The following is a 20,393-nucleotide window of genomic DNA, read 5'->3' on the forward strand; positions in this document are numbered from 1 at the left end:
CACCTTTTGTACTTCCCCTATGTAGGCTCTGGTTATTCGGACGTCATAACAAATGTGAGATGAAACAAGTGCCATGCGAGGCTCCGCCAATGCACACTGTAAAAGCCCCTGCCAGAAGGAGCTTTCTGCTGTCATAGTGCGCACCGAGAAAAGGATCCAGTGGTTAAAAAGGGAACAGAGACAATAAATACTGAAGGCAGAAGACCCGGATCCTCGCTTTAATCTTGTATTTGTCAATATCTTTGAGCTTTAGTAACTGAATGAGCAAATAAGACTCAGGTTGCCTGGAAGCTTCAACTAGCTATGATTTAAAATTTAACAAGCAGCAAAGGAACCAAGAGCACTCAGTGGCATTGTAAAGGGTACAGTCCTTGCTGCCATCTCTCCCTAAGCAGTGCACAGAAACACACGAAGTACAAACGCTACAAAACAACCAAGCCCAACAATGGAGGGGAACCAAAGTTCAGATTCCTTTCCAGACAGCCGACTGCAGAAGCATTACATACACAAAAGACAGCTCACATATCAGGAGGGGAAACTGAAAACCATGGTGAACCATGGCCTTTGGTCACAGGAGGGGAAGGGAGGAAAGGGAAAGAGGTGACTTCAAGGCATATTCGGGAACAGTTCATTCCCAGATGACACTGGCTGTGGTACTGGCCACGTCATTACCTGACTGCTTGTCCTTTAAAGCTGTTTTACACATTTCAATGCGGGCAGAATGGTAAGGAACATAGCGATCCTGCAGGGATCCAACCAGCACAACATTCTTGAAATAATGAAGTCCTAAAGGTAGAAAATAATGAATTACAATGCAAAACCTAACCAGATTTAAAACGAGTATCATAAAAATTAAACTTCCTCACTAGTACTACATTTTTGACTTTGAAAATAATTATGAATCTACTCTCCAAATTTCTACGTTTTAGAAAAAGCCTGTTTCGATGCATGCCATCTGCAATCTAGGAGAAATCCTTCTTTGTACTTTCTGACAGCACAAGGCCTGTGACATGGTAGACTGAGGACTCAAGTGTGGGCCTCTAGGGTTTGTAGGAGTGATGGCATTCTGACCTCCCAATATACTCTGTAATACTTACGGATAATAACAAAGACACAAAGTCACATTCTTCCATAAAAACACACCACTCGCCTGGCAGTGGTGGCACAGGCCTTTAATCCCAGCATTCAGGAGGCAGAGGCAGGTGGATTTCTGAGTTCGAGGCCAGCCTGGTCTACACAGTGAGTTCCAGGACAGCCATGGCTATACAGAGAAACCCTGTCTCGAAAAACCAAAGGAAAAAAACCAAACCAAACCAAAACCCCTCAAAAAACAAAACAAAAAAACCCACACCACTCCACTTAAAATTATTTAAAGCTTTTTCTTCTGTTTTCCCTCATAACACTTGTCTATCATCACTCACATGTTCTGCTTATTTGACTTGTGAAGAGAACACATGCTTAGAATTTCCTAGTGACAATAGTAATGGATGCTGTGACCCAGTCACACTTTTGTCACACACCCCCTTCCCGCCCCCAGACCGTTTTCGTTCGGGTAAATACAGGGGTTCTTGATGACTAAAAAAACTCATGTAGTACTTGACCGCTTAGCATCAGCAATATTCAAATTTGCTGTTTGTCTTGATTACTGAATAAAAATTCTTGTGATTATTAACTATACTAATGGCACTATATTAGAACGGAAGTACATACACATGGTATTTTGTTCTAGAATGTGACACAGTAAAGATTTGGTACTTTATGTTTTAGTCAGAATCTTAGGACAAGGTAACTGTGGGATGACTGTTGATTCTGAAGGCTGGACTTTGGAGACATCTCTTTTTCTTTTGTAACTCAAGGAGAGTGATTCTTAAAAGGCTGAACCTACAGAAAGACCAGCAATACTCATGGCCAATATCATGTATGCAGAATACAAAGCCATTTTGCCCTTTTCCTCATGAAATGCTAACAACTGTTACAAGTGACAAGTAACAAGAGTAACAAGCTGAAAACCACAATTCTCAAGCAGTAAAAGAAACAATCAAATATCTATAAAGGAATTAATCAACTGCACACACACATAAACACAAATATTTCATAAAAATCTGGAGACTATGATTGCCTTCTTCATCGTCCCATTTGAACAGATAGGGTGATCTGTTCTCCCTTTGGCAGCATACGATCGGGCAGGTCCCAGTCAGTGCTCAGGTCTGCACCCCGACTGCTCCCTCCGTGACTGCCCAGCCTCTCTAAGGGAGGCACAGAGTGCCGTCCGTCAGCACTGATTTCCAATGCTTTCTCATGATGATTTGTTGTTCACTTCCCACTGAAACAAAACAATCTGTCTATTCTTATTTTCTCTGTGTAACTATTTTGCCTACATGTGTATATGGATACTACAATTGTGCCTGATGAGGCCCCCAGGGGCCAGATGAGAGTGTAAGAGTCTCTGGAACTAGAGTCACAAATGTCTGTGAGCGGCCATACTGATGTGAGGAATAGAACCTGGGTCAGCAAGAACCCATAACTGTGAGGCATCTCTCCTGTTCTGTCACAGTCTTTTCCCACTTTGTGAGGATAAGGCATTTCATCACTTTTAGATGAGTGCTAAAAACATCTTTAGTCAGCAGGGAATTGAAAATCAGTAGCCTTCCAATAGACAAATGACTGAGAAGGAAACCAGGCAGACAGCACTTTTCATAATAGCGTTAAAGACACGTGATAGAGACCATTCACTAAACAAGTCAAAGAATTTTATAATAAAGACTTTAAGACACTGAAAAAACTTTGAGGAAGATAGCAGAAGATGGAAAGATCTCCCATACTCATGGATTGGGAAGATTAATATAGCAAAGATAGTCATCCTACCAAAAGCAATCTACAGATCAAATGCAATCCCCATAAAAATTCCAATACAACTCTTTAGAGAAATTGAAAATAAAAATTTAAACTTCACATGGTAACACAAAAAGCTTAGGATAGCTAAAACAATCCAGAATAATTAATAATAATAATAAATAAAAATGCTGGAAGTACCACAATCCCTGATTTTAAGCTGTACTGAAGAGCTATAATAATAATTTAATAAGTATGGCATCAGCATAAAAACAGACACAATGGTGAGTTGGGATTGAATTAAAGATCCAGACATACGTCCATACACCTATGGAAACCTGTTTTGTGAGAAAGAAGTCAGAAATTGACACTGAAGAAGCCAGTGGCCAGTATCTTCAAGTGATGCTGACCAAACTGGATGGCTGCATCCAAAGAATGCAAATAGATCCTTATCTATCATCTTGCGCAAAACTCAACTCTGAATGGACCTCGGACCTCAGTATAAGAGCAGATACCCTGAATCTAATAGAAGAGAAAGTGAGAACCCATTGGCATGGAAAGGATATTTTGAACAGAACACCAATAGCATAGGCCAACAATTAATAAACAGGATCTCATGAAACTGAAAAACTGCTGTATGACAAAGAACATGACCTGGACAAAGCAACAGGCTATAGAATAGGAAAAAGATTTTTTTTTTAAATCAACTACACTCCTGTAGCATGCTAATATCTAAAGTATATAAGGAACTAAAAGAAGAACATTAAGAAGAAAAGTAACTTAATTAAAAATGGAGTTCAGAACTAAATAAGAGAGTTCTCAAAAGAGGAAACATAAATCTAAGAAAAAAAAAATGTTCAACATCTTTAGTCACCAGGGAGATGCAAATCAAAACTACTTTGAGATTTCATCTTACCACAGTGAGAATGGCTAAGATCAATAAAACAAATGACAGCATGTGGTGGTGAGGATGTGGGGAAATCAGAACGCTCAAGCATTGCTATTGAGAGTGACAATGTGTGCAGCCACTACGGAAATCAGTGCAGGCAGTATTCAGGACGTTGGGAATAGGTCTACATCAAGGTCTAGATATATCACTCTTGAATATATATCCAAGGATGCTTCATCCTACCATAGAGTTATTTGCTTAACCATGCTATTGCTGGTCTCTTCATAAAAGCCAGAAATTATATTCAGACCAGATATCCATCAGTGGATGAATGGATAAATAAAATGTGCTTTGTTTATACAGTGAAGTATTATTCAGCTCTTAAGAGAAATAAAATTCACAGGTAAATGAATGTAGCTATATATATATTTTTCAAAAAAATCATCCTGGGTGAAGTAACCCAAACCTCAAAAGACAACTATTGTGTATTTTCTCTTACGTGTGAATGTTGGCTTTCAAGCTTCAGTGTGTTCTGTAACCCATATAAACACAGAGGTTAGGTACTTAGTAAGGTACCAGGCAGGAGAAGATCCTCCAAGGAAGGGTCATTAGATACAGTGCCATGGAGAGATAAGGGAGAAACCAGAATGCACGGCTAAGGAGGAAGGGGATGAAGAGAAGAGCAAAGGATGGAATAGAGAGGGAACAGAACACACTGAAGACTATTTAAAATCCAAATGGAAACCTACTTTGCAGAAGCTCTGCAGAGTATATACACATAGAAACAATGAGAACTGAGCCACTCAACAATACTCCAACTAGGTATCTTTTGCTACCAAGTAAAACCTCCAACGTCAGGAATGGGTTAAATCTTGAGTCATTCACCAACTCCTACACAACATCACAGGCTATTGGACGCCCCCCATAACCTGATGGTAAGGCCCTATTGTTGAAGACAACACTCAAGTGCAGAGAAGCTGAGCTGGTGCCAAGCTAGAGGCTTCGCCTCTACTGACTAGCATGCCTGGTAGTTTAAGGTATTCTGCATACTACCAGAGAAAGCAAAGCATCAGTATCTCCCAACTACACATTCTAGAACCCACAACAGCAACCTGCTGTGAGACACACTTGTGCAATAATGGCACAAATGTTAAGTGAGTAACCACCACTTTCTGTTTGAATTTAAGGCCCACTCCTTGTTAGAACCTATACATGCCACTGCTAAAGTGGCTGATATCCTGAGATTAGATAGGTCACGAGACTAAGGGAAACGCAACACTATTATTCTGCAGATGTTTTGCTATGTGCATAGATGGGTGCCTCATTCAAACCACATTGAAAATCTTCTTTCAGCAGAATTAACTTTTCTTCCTATAGGGAATTAACACAGAGACCCACAACTGGACAATGTGCAGAGTGAGAGACTTTGGAGTGCTAAGTCATAAATAAGATGTCTACATCAAACCCCATTTATTCCTCAGTGCTGAGGCATCTATGTGGAAGAAAATGATTCTACAAGCCAAAAGTGATGGATGACTCCAAGCAAACAGTATTTGCATGACAGGATTGATGCACACAAGAAGTCACAGAGATGGTGGCAGCACACACAAGGCCTGTACAGAGACACATTGCTGAGAGGACACAGTGGGCACAAGCTCTTGACTCTAACCAAGAAGCTATGTGTAGATGATACCTGCTGACAACAGGAAAATCAGCGGAGTCCCACTAGATGTCGACAGCTCAGGGCAAGTCCCAGGCCCAGGAGTAGTTGGCCAACACACAACAAACTTAATTTTTAAAAAAATTTTTTTATGTACTTTTTACTTTTTTGGGGGGGGGGGTCCTAACAGTCTTTGTTCTCATCTTCATTTCTGTGTTTCTGCAGTGTTTTTGTGTGTGTGTTTTTTTTTTTTTTTTGGTTTTTCGAGACAGGGTTTCCCTGTGTAGCCCTGGCTGTCCTGGAACTCACTCTGTAGACCAGGCTGGCCTCGAACTCAGAAATCCGCCTGCCTCTGCCTCCCGAGTGCTGGGATTAAAGGCGTGCGCCACCACGCCCGGCTGTTTTTGTGTTTTGAAAGAAAGAGGAAAAAGAACACACAGCTGGGTGAGTAGGGAGGTGGGAAGCATTTGGGAGGAGTTGGGGAGGGGAAACATGCTTTCAAAAGAGGAAAGACGAGACATTTAGCACTCTATCCCCAAAGAAAGTGCAATTTCTGACATTTTAGAAACATATTTAACAGACAAGAAACAAGAAAGAAAAATATCTGGCTGTTTATAAAAAAGGCTGAAGGCTGTGGTGCGGACAGCTAGAAGACCACAGAGATGGACAGAGACAGTGCTACGCAGTCCTGACTAATAGGGTTGGTGAGACAGCTAGTCAGGTAAAAGTGCTTGCTGACCCACAATTCCACCATATTGTCCTCTGACTTTCAAATGTGTGTTGTGGCATGCATGTGTCCACCCTGCCTACACACACATGCAAAATTTAAAGTTCTATACAGCTTGTTAAAGCCACAATCCTATCAAGAAATTAAGAACTACTTTAATAGTTTAGCATTAGATTCTGCTATTTCTTTCCAAAATTATGCCAGAATGATACAGTTCTGTCGCCAGAAAGACATGTGACCATCTGTTAGCTTGCGAGCTTATCTTCTACACTGCCGTGGCATACTCACCCGCTTTGTTACTAAGCTTATATAAAAATGTTTGCCGAGGGTCTGAATGATCTCGACATGTCAACTGTAAAAGAGAGCCGGATTTTTTCCATTTCTGCATAAACCAGAGACCTAGAAAGTTGAATATGATACGTGAGCACATATGGGAAGGTAGGAATACATAAAATTATTAATGTTAATATATACTCATTAAAAATAACATTTAATAATTAACATTTTGTTGGTTAATAAAATGTATTTGCTAAGTACTTTACTCTCTGATAAACATCTTCACATGTATTGCTTAATGGTGGTTCATGGAGGCTTCTGTAGAGACAGAATATATAGTAGTATACAAATAGCAAACTTGGGATGAGTCCACCTTTAGACAGCCTACTTAAAAGTATAAAACACAGAGAGCAAAACTTTAACCACAGTAGGCCCAAATGTCCATGCGCTGGACTTTTAGTGTGAAGGTAGTTACAAGGAAGGTAAATAGACGAATTTAAACAGCACTTGGAATGAATGACTCATCGACATCTTCTAGTGACAATTTGAAATGACTGGTTGGAAATGGGTACAAAGAAACTGGAATGATTCATCAATGAAATTTTAAATGTATTTTTACAGTGGGAATCTGACTAAGCTATCATATTAAAAAAATCCAAGGGAAAAATTAAATCAACCTATAGGTAAACTAAGGACCTGTCACATCTCAATAACTTTTTATATTGGTTTGGCAATATGACACATAACCTTTAATCCTAGAGTTATGCTTCTTTACTTTTTATTGATGTATTTAGTTTGTTGAGTATAAACTCTTGCCTGCATATGATTGTGTGCACCCCGTGCATGTCTGTTGAAAGTCCCTAGACTTGGTATGAGTGAGAAATCATGTGAGTGCTGAGAATCACACTTGGATTCTCCACAAGAGCAACACGTCCTGAAGTGCCAAGCCATCTTTCCAGTCCTCCATTATGCTTTTATAATTAAAGCTCTGAAAAGTGGCCAGCTGGCTAGTAGGGAAGATCTGTAAGTAACTGTTATAACAATATTCTTATTAAATTATTTCATATATACAAGATAAAATTGAGCTTTATTTTTTATTTTGAGAGTTCAGGTATGTAACAAATTGGCTCTAAATATAAATAGCAAAAAATCCTAAAATTATCTATGTCACATTTTGTTACTATACAGTAACAAACCTTTGTACCTGTATTGACGAGAGCACTGCTGTTGTAGAGTGTACCAAGATGAGGTCCAGAAAGAGAGAGAAAGGTATGAAGTCTGCTGAGGTAAGATTTAAACCTTGGCCTTGTAAGCACTGAACGGATTATTAAATTGCCTAACGAATGTCCAATAAAGCTGTAAGAAAGAAACAGAAAAATGTATTTACCATATAATATTCATTTTAAAGAGAGAGACAAACCAAGAAAAACACTCAAATCTGATACACAAGAGATTATTTTGAAATATTATGAATTTTGAGATTTTGAGATTAAGTTATAGTTTAATATTTGAAATACTTTAACTTATAAAAATATAAGAATTGGATCTAAATTATTATGATAAGAAATACATTTTATAATACCTATCATAATGAGTAACTGTGTAGAAATAAATATATTTAAAAATATTTGTATGGGCTAGAGAGATGGCTCAGCGGTTAAGAGCATTGACAGCTCTTCTGAAGGCCCTGAGTTCAAATCCCTGCAACCACATGGTGGCTCACAACCACCCGTAATGAGATCTGACCCCCTCTTTTGGTGTGTCTGAAGATGGCTACAGTGTACTTACATATAATAAATAAATGAATCTTTAAAAAAATTAAAAAAATATTTGTAGAGACTGGATGGTTCACAGATGGCTCAGCAGTTAAAAGTACTTATTGCTCTTGCAAAGGAGCCTGGTTCAGATCCTGGCTGCTGCACTACAGCCTCCAGGTGTGTGCGACTCCAGGTCTCGGGGTTCTGGTGCTCTCTTCCAGCTTTCATGGTCACAGGCAGACAGATCTCGCTCTCTCTCTCTCTCTCTCTCTCTCTCTCACACACACACACTTATGAAGATAAAACATTTGTATACACAATGGAAATCTTTAAGAAATAGTCATATAATAACTCGGTCCTAACTTTTCCAAATTATTTACTTGTTAAGCCTCAAATATAACAATGAAATTGTACATATAAAAGACAAGACAACTTGTAAGAAATTATCTATTTGCTGCTCTTACCCTGTTGAGAGTTTAAAAGTAATGGAATGAGGAGATAGTGTAGTTGCCCAAGTGCTTGTCTAGGAATTTAGGGACCAGAGTTCAGTCATTAAACGCACATCTCAAAGAACATGCTAGGAATGCAACCTCTCAGCAGTCACATGATGGAAAGGGAAAGCTGAGTCTGGCTAATTGCCCTGCAGTCACCCCACGTATGCCACCCCCCAATCACAGAGTAAATACATTTTATTAAAAAAAAAACAAAACCAAAAAAGATGTGCATGTGGGTGCTTCCTTGCATCCCAGGTGCTGGAGAGGTAGGGACAGATGGACTTCTGGGGTGTGTTTGCAGCTAATCACTCTGGTCTACTTGGTGAGGTCAAGGCTAGGGAGAAAGCCTGTCTCAAACAGTGCCTGAGAATAGACACCCATGGCTATCCTCTGGTCTCTCTGTGTGTGAATATACATGCATGTACATGCACACATACATCAAAAATTTAAGGAAAATAATTTAAAATGTTAATCAACATGTATTACCAGTATGTATCTGTAGGTTACAATGTTTTGGTTCAAAACATGTATGTCATGTCTCATCACCAAATGAGGGTAGTCAGCATTTGCATGTCCTCAGACAGCCATCACTTCAATCTGCTGGAAACTGCTGGCTCTCTCACGGGAACAATACCTGCTACTACTCACCTAGTTTCTGTCCCTAAAATTTATTCTAAACATTCTATACAATAAAGTAATATAACCTTTCCTCAATGGTGAGTGCATGTGTACATGTTTCTGTGCATATACATACAGGTACATCTATGTGCATACATGTGTAAAGGCCAGAGATTGACATCAACTATACTCTTTTATTGTTTTCCATTTTACTTCTTTAGAGACAGGGTCTCTCAATGAACCCAGAGCTCACAAACTGACTAGACAGACTGGCCAGCAAGTTCTAGGAACCACTTACTTGTCTCTGGTCCCCAGCACTAGACTGACAGATGTGCACCATTGTGCCTGGCTTTTACATGGTGTTGGGGATCTGAACTTAGATCCTCATTCTTGCATAGCAAGATACAAAGCAATTTACCAACTGAGCCAATTTTCCTAGTTCTAAAATATAGTTATAGGTTCTTGTAATTCACTACACGAACATAAATTATTTTGTATGTATGTATGTATGTATGTATGTATGATGCATATGTGTGCATGTGGAAGACAGAGGACAGTACATGGATGTTGGTTCTCTCCACAGCACCACAGCCTTGTTATCAGCTGAACAGATTAGGTTGACAGTACTACAGACTGTTTTGTTCTTTAAGTCACAGAAATATAAAAATAGACTGTAATAATGTTACCTTATTTTTGAGACTGTTAGGCTATATATCTGAATATACTGTATGATCTCATCCAAAAGGCGATCAGTCATGCAGTCAAAATCAGCAAAAGTATCATTCTAAACAAGAGGAGAATGCATTATATACTAAAATATACCATAACATGAAATACAATCAGACATTTTTTTAAATTTAGGTTTTATCAATATAGTTGAGTTCACTTTAAGGCAAGTTAGTGATTGTAGAATTCATTATATTAAAGTGAACAAGAAAGTTTCTAGGGAAAGGAGTACCTGTAATAGCACTTGCTTCGTTTAGCTATGTCTTAGGCTAGTAGGATTAAACACAGGGCCTCAAATAATGACTTAATTAATACAATTTTTGTACAGAAATGTGAACTCTAAAATGTTCTACGCACAAAGAGGACTCCTAAGTCAGAACGTATGTCCTTTGTCTATGAACTGATGGTAATTTCACAAAAGTCAGAAGTGTTTGTAAGACCATAGGCATTGTGGAGCTAGCAAAACGTAGGAACTGGCACAAAACTGTTTGCTGCCACTGCAAATACCGCCTTATTGTACCTGGTTTCTCTCAGACATAAGGAAATCAACTCTTCCCCCAGGCAGCCCAAGTTCAATGTATGTTTTCACTAGCCGGAGGTCTGCACTGTTCCCTGGAAAATGAAAAGCAACGTTTAAAGAGGAGGAGAAGGAGGAGGAGGAAAAGGTGTCACACATACAATCACACACTTTCACGCTTTTTGGAAACAGAAAGTTCTTGTCTTAATCCAATTGCTGACAGACAATGTGTTGTGTAAAAGAGTTTCCAGCCAATATCCTTTAACAGTTGAGTTCTTAAGAAGTCTGGTTCCTGTATCCACCAAACAGCACAGCCCTTTACAGACTAACAGCAGTCAACGAGTGACTTGCTCTCCATCACTGCCCTAGGTAATGTAATAAATTTTGAATATATTTATATTTATGTTTAGTCTGTTGACTTTCCTTTGGTGGCTTCAGTTTAATAACCATTACCTAAAAATACATCAGTAGGCATATTTAAAGAGAGAAATAAAATATACAGATATAAAATATAGAACACCTTTAAAATTAGTAGATTTTTCTGATCCCTTTGGTTTGCTAGGAATGTGTACATGCTATTATCAGGTGCTCAGTTTTTTTTTTAAATTTTTAATATTTTTATTACATATTTTCCTCAATTACATTTCCAATACTATCCCAAAAGTCCCCCATAGCACCCCCCACTTCCCTACCCACCCATTCCCATTCTTTGGGCCCTGGCATTCCCCTATATTGGGGCATATAAAGTTTGCAAGTCCAATGGGCCTCTCTTTCCAGTGATGGCCGACTAGGCCATCTTTCGATACATATGCAGCTAGAGACAAGAGCTCCGGGGTTCTGGTTAGTACATCATGTTGTTCCAACAATAGGGTTGCAGATCCCTTTAGCTCCTTGGGTACTTTCTCTAGCTTCTCCATTGGGAGCCCTGTGATACATCCAATAGCTGACTGTGAACATCCACTCCTGTGTTTGCTAGGCCCCGGCATCGTCTCACAAGAGACATCTATCTTTGGGTCCTTTCAGCAAAATCTTGCTAGTGTATGCAATGGTGTCAGCGTTTAGAAGCTGCTTATGGGATGGATCCCTGGATACGGCAGTCTCTAAATGGTCCATCCTTTCATCACAGCTACGAACTTTGTCTCTGTAACTTCTTCCCTGGGTGTTTTGTTCCCAATTCTAAGAAGGGGCACAGTGTCCACACTTTGGTCTTCATTCTTCTTGAGTTTCATGCGTTTAGCAAATTGTATCTTATATCTTGGGTATCCTAAGTTTTGGGCTAATATCCACTTATCAGTGAATACATATTGTGTGAGTTCTTTTGTGATTGTGTTACTTCACTCAAGAAGATGCCCTCCAGGTCCATCCATTTGGCTAGGAATTTCATAAATTCATTCTTTTTAATAGCTGAGTAGTACTCCATTGTGTAAATGTACCATAATTTCTGTATCCATTCCTCTGTTGAGGGACATCTGGGTTCTTTCCAGCTTCTGGCTATTATAAATAGGGCTGCTATGAACATAGTGGAGCATGTGTCTTTTTTACCGGTTGGGACATCTTCTGGATATATGCCCAGGAGAGGTATTGCTGGATCCTCCGGTAGTACTATGTCCAATTTTCTGAGGAACCGCCAGACTGATTTCCAGAGTGGTTGTACAAGCTTGCAATCCCACCAACAATGGAGGAGTGTTCCTCTTTCTCCACATCCTCGCCAGCATCTGCTGTCACCTGAATTTTTGATCTTAGCCATTCTGACTGGTGTGAGGTGGAATCTCAGGGTTGTTTTGATTTGCATTTCCCTGATGATTAAGGATGTTGAACATTTTTTCAGGTGCTTCTCTGCCATTCGGTATTCCTCAGGTGAGAATTCTTTGTTCAGTTCTGAGCCCCATTTTTTAATGGGGTTATTTGACTTTCTGGAGTCCACCTTCTTGAGTTCTTTATATATATTGGATATTAGTCCCTTATCTGATTTAGGATAGGTGAAGATCCTTTCCCAATCTGTTGGTGGTTTTTTTGTCTTATTGATGGTGTCTTTAGCCTTGCAGAAGCTTTGTAGTTTCATGAGGTCCCACTTGTCAATTCTCGATCTTACAGCACAAGCCATTACTGTTCTATTCAGGAATTTTTCCCCTGTGCCCATATCTTCAAGGCTTTTCCCCACTTTCTCCTCTATAAGTTTCAGTGTCTCTGGTTTTATGTGAAGTTCCTTGATCCACTTAGACTTGACCTTAGTACAAGGAGATAGGAATGGATCGATTCGCATTCTTCTACATGTTAACAACCAGTTGTGCCAGCACCATTTGTTGAAAATGCTGTCTTTCTTCTACTGGATGTTTTTAGCTCCCTTGTCGAAGATCAAGTGACCGTAGGTGTGTGGGTTCATTTCTGGGTCTTCAATTCTATTCCATTGGTCTATTTGTCTGTCACTATACCAGTACCATGCAGTTTTTATCACAATTGCTCTGTAGTAGAGCTTTAGGTCCGGCATGGTGATTCCACCAGAGGTTCTTTTATCCTTGAGAAGAGTTTTTGCTATCCTAGGTTTTTTGTTATTCCAGATGAATTTGCAGATTGCACTTTCTAATTCGTTGAAGAATTGATTTGGAATTTTGATGGGGATTGCATTGAATCTGTAGATTGCTTTTGGCAAGATAGCCATTTTTACAATGTTGATCCTGCCAATCCATGAGCATGGGAGATCTTTCCATCTTCTGAGATCTTCTATAATTTCTTTCTTCAGAGACTTGAAGTTTTTATTATACAGATCTTTCACTTCCTTAGTTAGAGTCATGCCAAGATATTTTATATTATTTGTGACTATTGAGAAGGGTGTTGTTTCCCTAATTTCTTTCTCAGCCTGTTTATTCTTTGTGTAGAGAAAGGCCATTGATTTGTTTGAGTTAATTTTATATCCAGCTACTTCACCGAAGCTGTTTATCAGGCTTAGGCAGGTGCTCAGTTTTATTTTACCCTTCGAATATCTACGGTTTGGTACTTCATTATCAATTATTGAGATGTTATTCTTTTTTATTCCTAATTTTAAAATGTATACCTCTAACTTTCACTGTTAAATATAAGAGTTCCATGGCTTAGAAACATATCCAATTAACCACAGCTACGGGCTGGGGAGTAGTTCTCCTAACTACCTAATGTGTGCTTCATACTTCATATTCACTGGGAATGGTTCTTGTATCTCATCATTATTCATATTAATTTATTTATGTACTATACTGTAAAGACATTTCTTTATATTTATTGCTGTATTCTGGACATAGGAAATTTGTTATAATAATTTAATATTAATGGTACAAGCTAGAGTTTTATTCACGATATCAAATCGTCTGTTTAGGGGAGTATGATGGTGTTACCAGATTTGGTACCGTAGTTGGAATAACCAAAGAATGGGCTGCAGCCCATCTTTTTTCTACTATTCTGAACTATTCTTTATGTGACATATAGACAGTCTGTGTTGTGAAATTTTCAATAAAGAAAATCTGCCAGATAATTCTGTCAAAAAATCTTGTTTTGCAGATAGTTCTTTGACATGACATTATTTGAAGATAGGGTTAAAAGATTGGTATTGAAGATGTTTTATTTCTTTTAGAGTCTTTTAAAAAAGATCTTTATTTAACATTTTTATATCCCACAAAATAGTTTGTTGTAGAATTAAAGTAATATGCCATATTAATCTAGAAATAGTTGGTGTTTTTCTATTAGCTTCGGAAATTAGAAAGGAAGACCTGCTGCTGTTGTGAAGCTACAGCATGACGTCAGTGATGCCTAAGCTTAGCAAGGATGCCACTTTCCTCCCAGTTCCTCAGGTCTAAGAAGCAAGGGGAAGAGAATAGGAAACTATTAAGGGACAGTCCTAAGGGCACGGTTGATAAAGTCAGCAAGAATACCGAAAAATTACAATGAAAACATTTACATGAGCGTCAGCTCATCATTCATATACATATATATATATATATATTACTGTATATACACATATATATACACATATATACATACATATTATAGTCAGCAGCAAATTTACTTAAAAAAGAACAAAAATCAAAATCTAACATTATATTTAGTAAAGTACAGTATATCTGTTTCAAAATGTAATATTCAGTTAATTCTAGCAATTCAGCACTTTTCAAGTTCAAAGATTACAGAAAACTGACTGTCCTATTAGGAAAAGGTACAGAGTTGCCATGGCACGTGTCAATGGCTGGCACATACCATCTAGACCATGGACACAGACAATGAGATGCACGCCGTCCTCAGAGCCGTCCTCTTCGTCCATGCTGAAGTACGGTGCTGAGGATGCCAGCAGAGGAACGTCACTGTACATGAAACCAGGCAGTCTGAGCTGCTTCAGTTCTTCTTTTGCCTGAAGGAAGCTGAAGTGAAGTGTTATAGAAAATAGCCTTTATTAAAGATCAGTCACCCTTTGCTTTTAGAAACAAAAAGAGCACATAATGAATTTAGAGAAGTGTAGGAAAAGAGGATCAGCAATGTTTGTAAAAATCAAGAAACTCCGTGGGGTCATCTAAGTGATTTTATCAAAGGATTACTGTTTTGGTTCTTTTAGTACATATTCTAATTAAAAACAATGAACACTTTAAGCCTGAAGTAACTTTAAGGTAGTCTTTTCATCTTGAAACTAAGAAAATGTTAGAAGTGGTTTACACTTTCTCCAAAATTTAATATTACATGCATAGAATAAACTGAAAGCACTGGAAAAAGGCAACTGGTATTTATCATGTAACCAAACTCTTTGTTCTTTATTCTTTTACAACTTGAAAAAGAAAACAAGAAAGAAGGAAGCTATCATATAAAGCACAGCTGTGAGCATGGTATTAAAGCAAGGTGGGTTCTATGAATTTTTCTCTAATATTCCAATAAGGAGCAGCACCAAGAGAGGTACAGGACTCTACCAGGCAGCATATAGTATTTGGCATGGGAATAAATCTAATTTGAGGACTGTGAACACCACAACTGCTGTTTAACATGACAGCCATTTGGCTAAAACTACGTGGAAAGGAGGAGCAGATGGATGGTAGCCTCTTGAGTATACACTGGGTGAAGACAGACACTTTGTCTTCTGATGCCTCAGAGGAACTGACAAGATCCCAAAGGTGCCATCAGGTTTTGTTTGTTCCTGAGACAGGGTCTGTCTATGTGGCCATAGCTGTCCCTGGGAGGGCAGGCTGGCCTTGAACTCATAAAAATGTGCCTGACTCACTCCTGAGTATGGGATTAAAGAAATATGCTATCATGTCAAGTTAGTATATAAGTTTTCAAATCAGTGACGGTTACTCCATTATTGCTTAGGTTTTATATATAATCCATAGTAACCTATTACTTTAAAAATCCACTGTACACGTGCCCTAGCCTCACAGATGATGGCTTGGTCTAGGTTGAAACAGAAGATCTTGGGAACCTGTGCACACAGATCCATCTGCTACTGGAAACAACTGACTTAAGCAAGGTGACTGATTGAGGCCCGGAGGCTTAAGGAGGTCCTCCAGATGTGCCATTCATTTCTTTACTATCCCCCGTATGTCCCACGTGTGCTCATTACAGATCAGCTCTTCCTTGAAGTTATGAGGAAACTGATGTCCTGACAAAAGCAGGGTTTTAATCTTAGCTACTGGACAACTCTAACGTGAAACAGCTGAAAAACAAATCCAACCTATACGACAGGACCATTTGGAAAAAGGCTTCCAAAGGTATACTGTGCCCATTTCACCATTTCTAACAATCAAGGAAACATGTTTTGTTAGAGGAAACCTTCTGGCACTATACTGATGTTCCAGATATATGCTTAGCACACAATATTGAGTTCCATTACTTACGCGTGGATTTGAGGTTTTGGTGAATTTTCATACCAGGAGGTTGAAGAACTGAAGTTGTAAGAAATGCTGCTTGGTTGCTTTGTAATGGCATCAACTTTACTTCTAGAAGAATATTTAACACAAGGAGACTCTCGCGGAGCAGATGGGAAGGACAAACAACCAGACGTACAAACAGCAGGAACGGTCACACCAGCCCTCAGATAGTTGCTGCTTAGTTTTTCAGACTGTTCATGTCTCCCTTCTCCTAACTCGTTTCCACTTATATAGTGAACACTTACAGTTCCATCCATAGCTGAAAAATCTGTTTCTTCGTGATACCCATTTTGGACCATTTCTTGATCCTCCTCCTCTTCCTCTTTGCCCTGTTCCTGCTGAAGATCACTAATCCCTTTGTCACAGGTTTCCTGAGAGCTAACTGGACTGTGGCAGGTAATAGCACATGCATTAGAAACATCTGTATTGCTCTGAGATCCAAAATAATTTTCCACAAGCCCTTGTTTTACCACATCAGTACTGCTGGAAAGAGGGTCATCTGTACTCAGAGGGTCACTTTCCACAACAGGGGCTTCTGAACACATTTGTTTGTGATTTAATGGCTCACCGCTCTTTCCTTCCACAGTTCTATCTGCACTGAGCTCTGCATCAGTGCAAACAGAACCTGAGACCACACAAGGAGAACCTAAGCAAATCAGTTTTGAATTTAGTGTTGGCACTGATTCCGTGGAGTTGTTACTAGATGTACCCTGACTCTGGGAGCCTGTTAAGGGAGCATCCAAATGAGGTTTGGAGCCCCAGCTACTTCCCACACCATCTTCATCCAAGAAAACGAGCCGTAAAGGGTCCACAGTGCGTAAATCTAAGGAATGCATTGCTAACGTATCACTGTCCAAATGTCCTGAAAAAACAACACTTTGTTGTTGCAAAATAATACCTGACTTTTTAGTATCGTCGCATTTTGGCAGATCCATTGTTCCTAGATTGAATACAGTTTGACTGTCACTTAGATGACAGTCAGGCACAGCAGATTTCTTACAGTTATCATCCGGAGACAGTTCATCATCTGAAGGCAGGGAGTTGATGGACGTCAACGATGACTGTATTTCACTTAACGCACTTGTGCTCTCAGTGCAATGACTTCCTAATGACAATTTTACATTGTGATCAGGCTTCATGAAAAGCGGAGGAACTAACCTTTCATTATTGCAAGGACCTGGCCCTTGGAGAGTCTCAAAGGCTATCTCCGGATTTGGATGTGTTGCAAAAGAACTCGGCTCACTTTCAACACCTGAATCTGAAAATCTAGAGGAGGCATACGTGGCATTAGTGTCTGGTAATTTAATTGTGTCACTACTTACTACAACATGATATTCTTTTGTAGAAGGAGCAGGTAGATTACTTCTGAATTTAGTTAATGATTCTTCAGTAGAAGGACATTTTGTCTCCTGTAAAGCATCCTTTTCAAGTGGTATATCTATAGACTTGGGTTTATCATTAGAGTCTAAGGCCTCAAAATCCGGCAGTAAATTATCCACAAATAGTTCAGCTTCTTGAAGCTCTGTCCAAGGTCCAATTTTAACAGTTATTTTCTCTCCACTGAAAGACTCTTTACTGCTGGACTTGACTTCAAGTGTTCTAACTCCCGAAGATGGGGTTGTCTGATAGTCATGGCAATCATTTGATGAACTTGTAGATGCCAGATTGTGTTCCGTATCTGAGATATCACTATTGTCTTGGGATATAGCAAGTTTACCTGAAATGGACAAATTTGCACAAAGATTTAGGCTGCCAGAGTTCAAGAGATCGAACTGGTCTGGTTGCATATTTTCAGTATCTGGAGACTTATGTTCAGTTCTGTCTGTATTAGCTGACAAAGAGCTAGCTTCCTTTGGACTTGGCTGTCTCATGTAGGTCTTTGGGTCAAAATGCCCTCCACACAGTGTGGGATCCAGACCTTCCTTCTGACTATGTGAAGGATTGCCTTCCAAGCATTTAGTGAAATCACTTGAGGCTGTAGTTTTCAAACATTTGTAGCTTACTAAAACCACAGAATCTTTAGAGTTCTGTTTTATTAACTTTTTTGTGTTTTCTGGTTTCATTGTTTTCATGAGCTTAGTGACCTTAACCTTGGATTTATTTGATTCTTCATTCTTTCCTTTTAGAGATTTTGTTAGCTGCTTTTCACCTTCTGTATAGCAATTACTGGAGGCAACAGCAGGTCTGACCTTCAACTCTGGGCTAGAAAGTCCTGCTACAGAGCTTCCTTCAGTCTCACGTTTATCCGTTTTACTGGCCTCTGATATCTGAAGACTCTGAATTCCCATCCAGGGCGCATCTAAGTCTTTTATTCAAAAAAAAAAAAGATTCAAGTTTACAAGTGTGAGAACTCAAAGGATCAAAACTACTTTTTCTAACTATAACTTTCTACTTTCCTCAAAAGTAAATGAAACTAGAAGGGAAAATGATTTACTATTAGGGGATGGTTTTATATATACTTGGAAGAATATACTAAAATTGACATACAGAGCTTATGTATTTTAGTTAGATTATACTTACCTTCAATAACTGAATCTAAATACCTATCTTCAAAGATTATAGGTAATGAATTGAGATCTCCATCTAATTCACTACATTCAATAGGTAGGGGTGGAAGAGAACTGCAGAAGGAAGTATTTTTGATAGCGGTGCACATCTGTAGATGACTCTGAGCACTGAAAAATATTCTTAAGTCAGATGGTAGTGAAAAAATAATTACACCCACTCCACTTTAAACTCTATCCTGTTCTCTTCCCCCACCAGTTCTAGTCCCTTTCAAGATAATATATCCTTGGGAGCATTCTCTTGGTCAGAGAAAAAAACAGGTAAAATGAAAATTAGGGTTTGTTTACTGATACTAAATTATTGACAAAAAATTATAGTTTGTTGACAAACTAATTCTTAATCTATTGTATCATTTCCTATATTATTTCAAGGTGAATGTCAATGCATACTGGTTGAAGGGTCAAATTTGCTGTAAACAGCCCAGAGAAGTAGTACCAAAAGTTCAACGCTTCCTACTTATATAAAAAGAACACAGGGAAAATGTGTGTTCCATATGGCTGTTTTATTAACACATACTGATAAGTACAGTGAACAGCCATCTAAAACAAGATATATAAATTTCTAATACAAAATAGTGATCAGAAAAATATTCTAGGGGGGCTGGAAGATGGATGACTCAGTGATTAAAAGCATTCAGTGTTCTAGCAAAAGGCCTGGTTTGAATCCCAGCACCCACATGGTGGCTTACAACCATGTGTAACTATAGTTCCAGGAGATCTGAATCCCTTCTCTGCTCACCAATAGCACCAGGCACACACATGGAGAAATATACACATTCAGAAAAAAACATCAGACACATTAAAAAAAAATACAAAAATTTTTTAGAAAAAATTCTAATAAAATTTTTTTTTAAAAGTAAAAAATGTGTAATAAAAACTCCATTTAATTATTGCCCAGTCTGAGCAATTAACACTTGTCCTAGTTTTATAATTCACTACTATCTTTAATGTCCAGTTATTGTTTATGGGTATTTTTAGGAGGATATATATACATACACACACATAAAATATATCCTATGATTTAACAAATGAATATACAACACAGAATTATTTCCATCTACTCAGTGTCCTCCCGTTTCCATAATTTCCCAGTCATGTCAACCCCAAAAGGACCACTGTATGGACTTTCTTCACTTTAAAGTTTTGCTTGTTCAAAACTTCATATATATAAAATCATACGGAATTCACTTTTTCAAGTGAAATTACTTCCAATAACTCTTTAAGGACAAGGAAAATGAGCCCTGGCCATAGTCAGTAGAAAAGATGGAAGGCATTTCTTTGGATTTTTGTTTTGTTTTTCAAGACATGGTTTCTCTATGTAGCCCTGGCTGTCCTGGAACTCCAATGTAGACTAGGGTGGTCCACCTCCCTCTACCTCCTCACTGCTGGGATTAAAAGGTGTGCCACCACTGTCCAGCTCTTTTCAGTTTATCACTTATGTCACTGAAGGCAATGCC

The 20,393-nt window shown here is 38.7% G+C and overlaps 1 protein-coding gene across 8 annotated transcripts in view; it reads right to left on the reverse strand.

Annotated features, from left to right (window-relative positions):
- The window catches only part of Fam135a (family with sequence similarity 135 member A), an 85,457-nt gene that overhangs the window by 5,706 nt on the left and 59,358 nt on the right, over positions 1-20,393 (reverse strand). For 4 of the 8 annotated variants that reach the window (XM_085836077.1, XM_029475903.2, XM_021156641.3 and 1 more), the window contains 8 exons: positions 18,893-19,047; positions 16,340-18,677; positions 14,721-14,881; positions 10,500-10,591; positions 9,940-10,037; positions 7,589-7,740; positions 6,397-6,507; positions 673-786 (listed from right to left, as the gene is read on the reverse strand). In XM_085836077.1, coding sequence (XP_085692203.1) covers positions 673-786; positions 6,397-6,507; positions 7,589-7,740; positions 9,940-10,037; positions 10,500-10,591; positions 14,721-14,881; positions 16,340-18,677; positions 18,893-19,047 — 3,221 coding nt within the window. The remainder of the gene's footprint in view (positions 1-672; positions 787-6,396; positions 6,508-7,588; positions 7,741-9,939; positions 10,038-10,499; positions 10,592-14,720; positions 14,882-16,339; positions 18,678-18,892; positions 19,048-20,393) is intronic. The other 4 variants (XM_085836078.1, XM_085836076.1, XM_085836075.1 and 1 more) reach the window with 2 other exon arrangements.

This window comes from Mus caroli, unplaced genomic scaffold (genome assembly GCF_978045245.1).
Source record: "Mus caroli unplaced genomic scaffold, Mus_caroli_1 scaffold_1, whole genome shotgun sequence".
Classification (NCBI taxonomy): domain Eukaryota; kingdom Metazoa; phylum Chordata; class Mammalia; order Rodentia; family Muridae; genus Mus; species Mus caroli.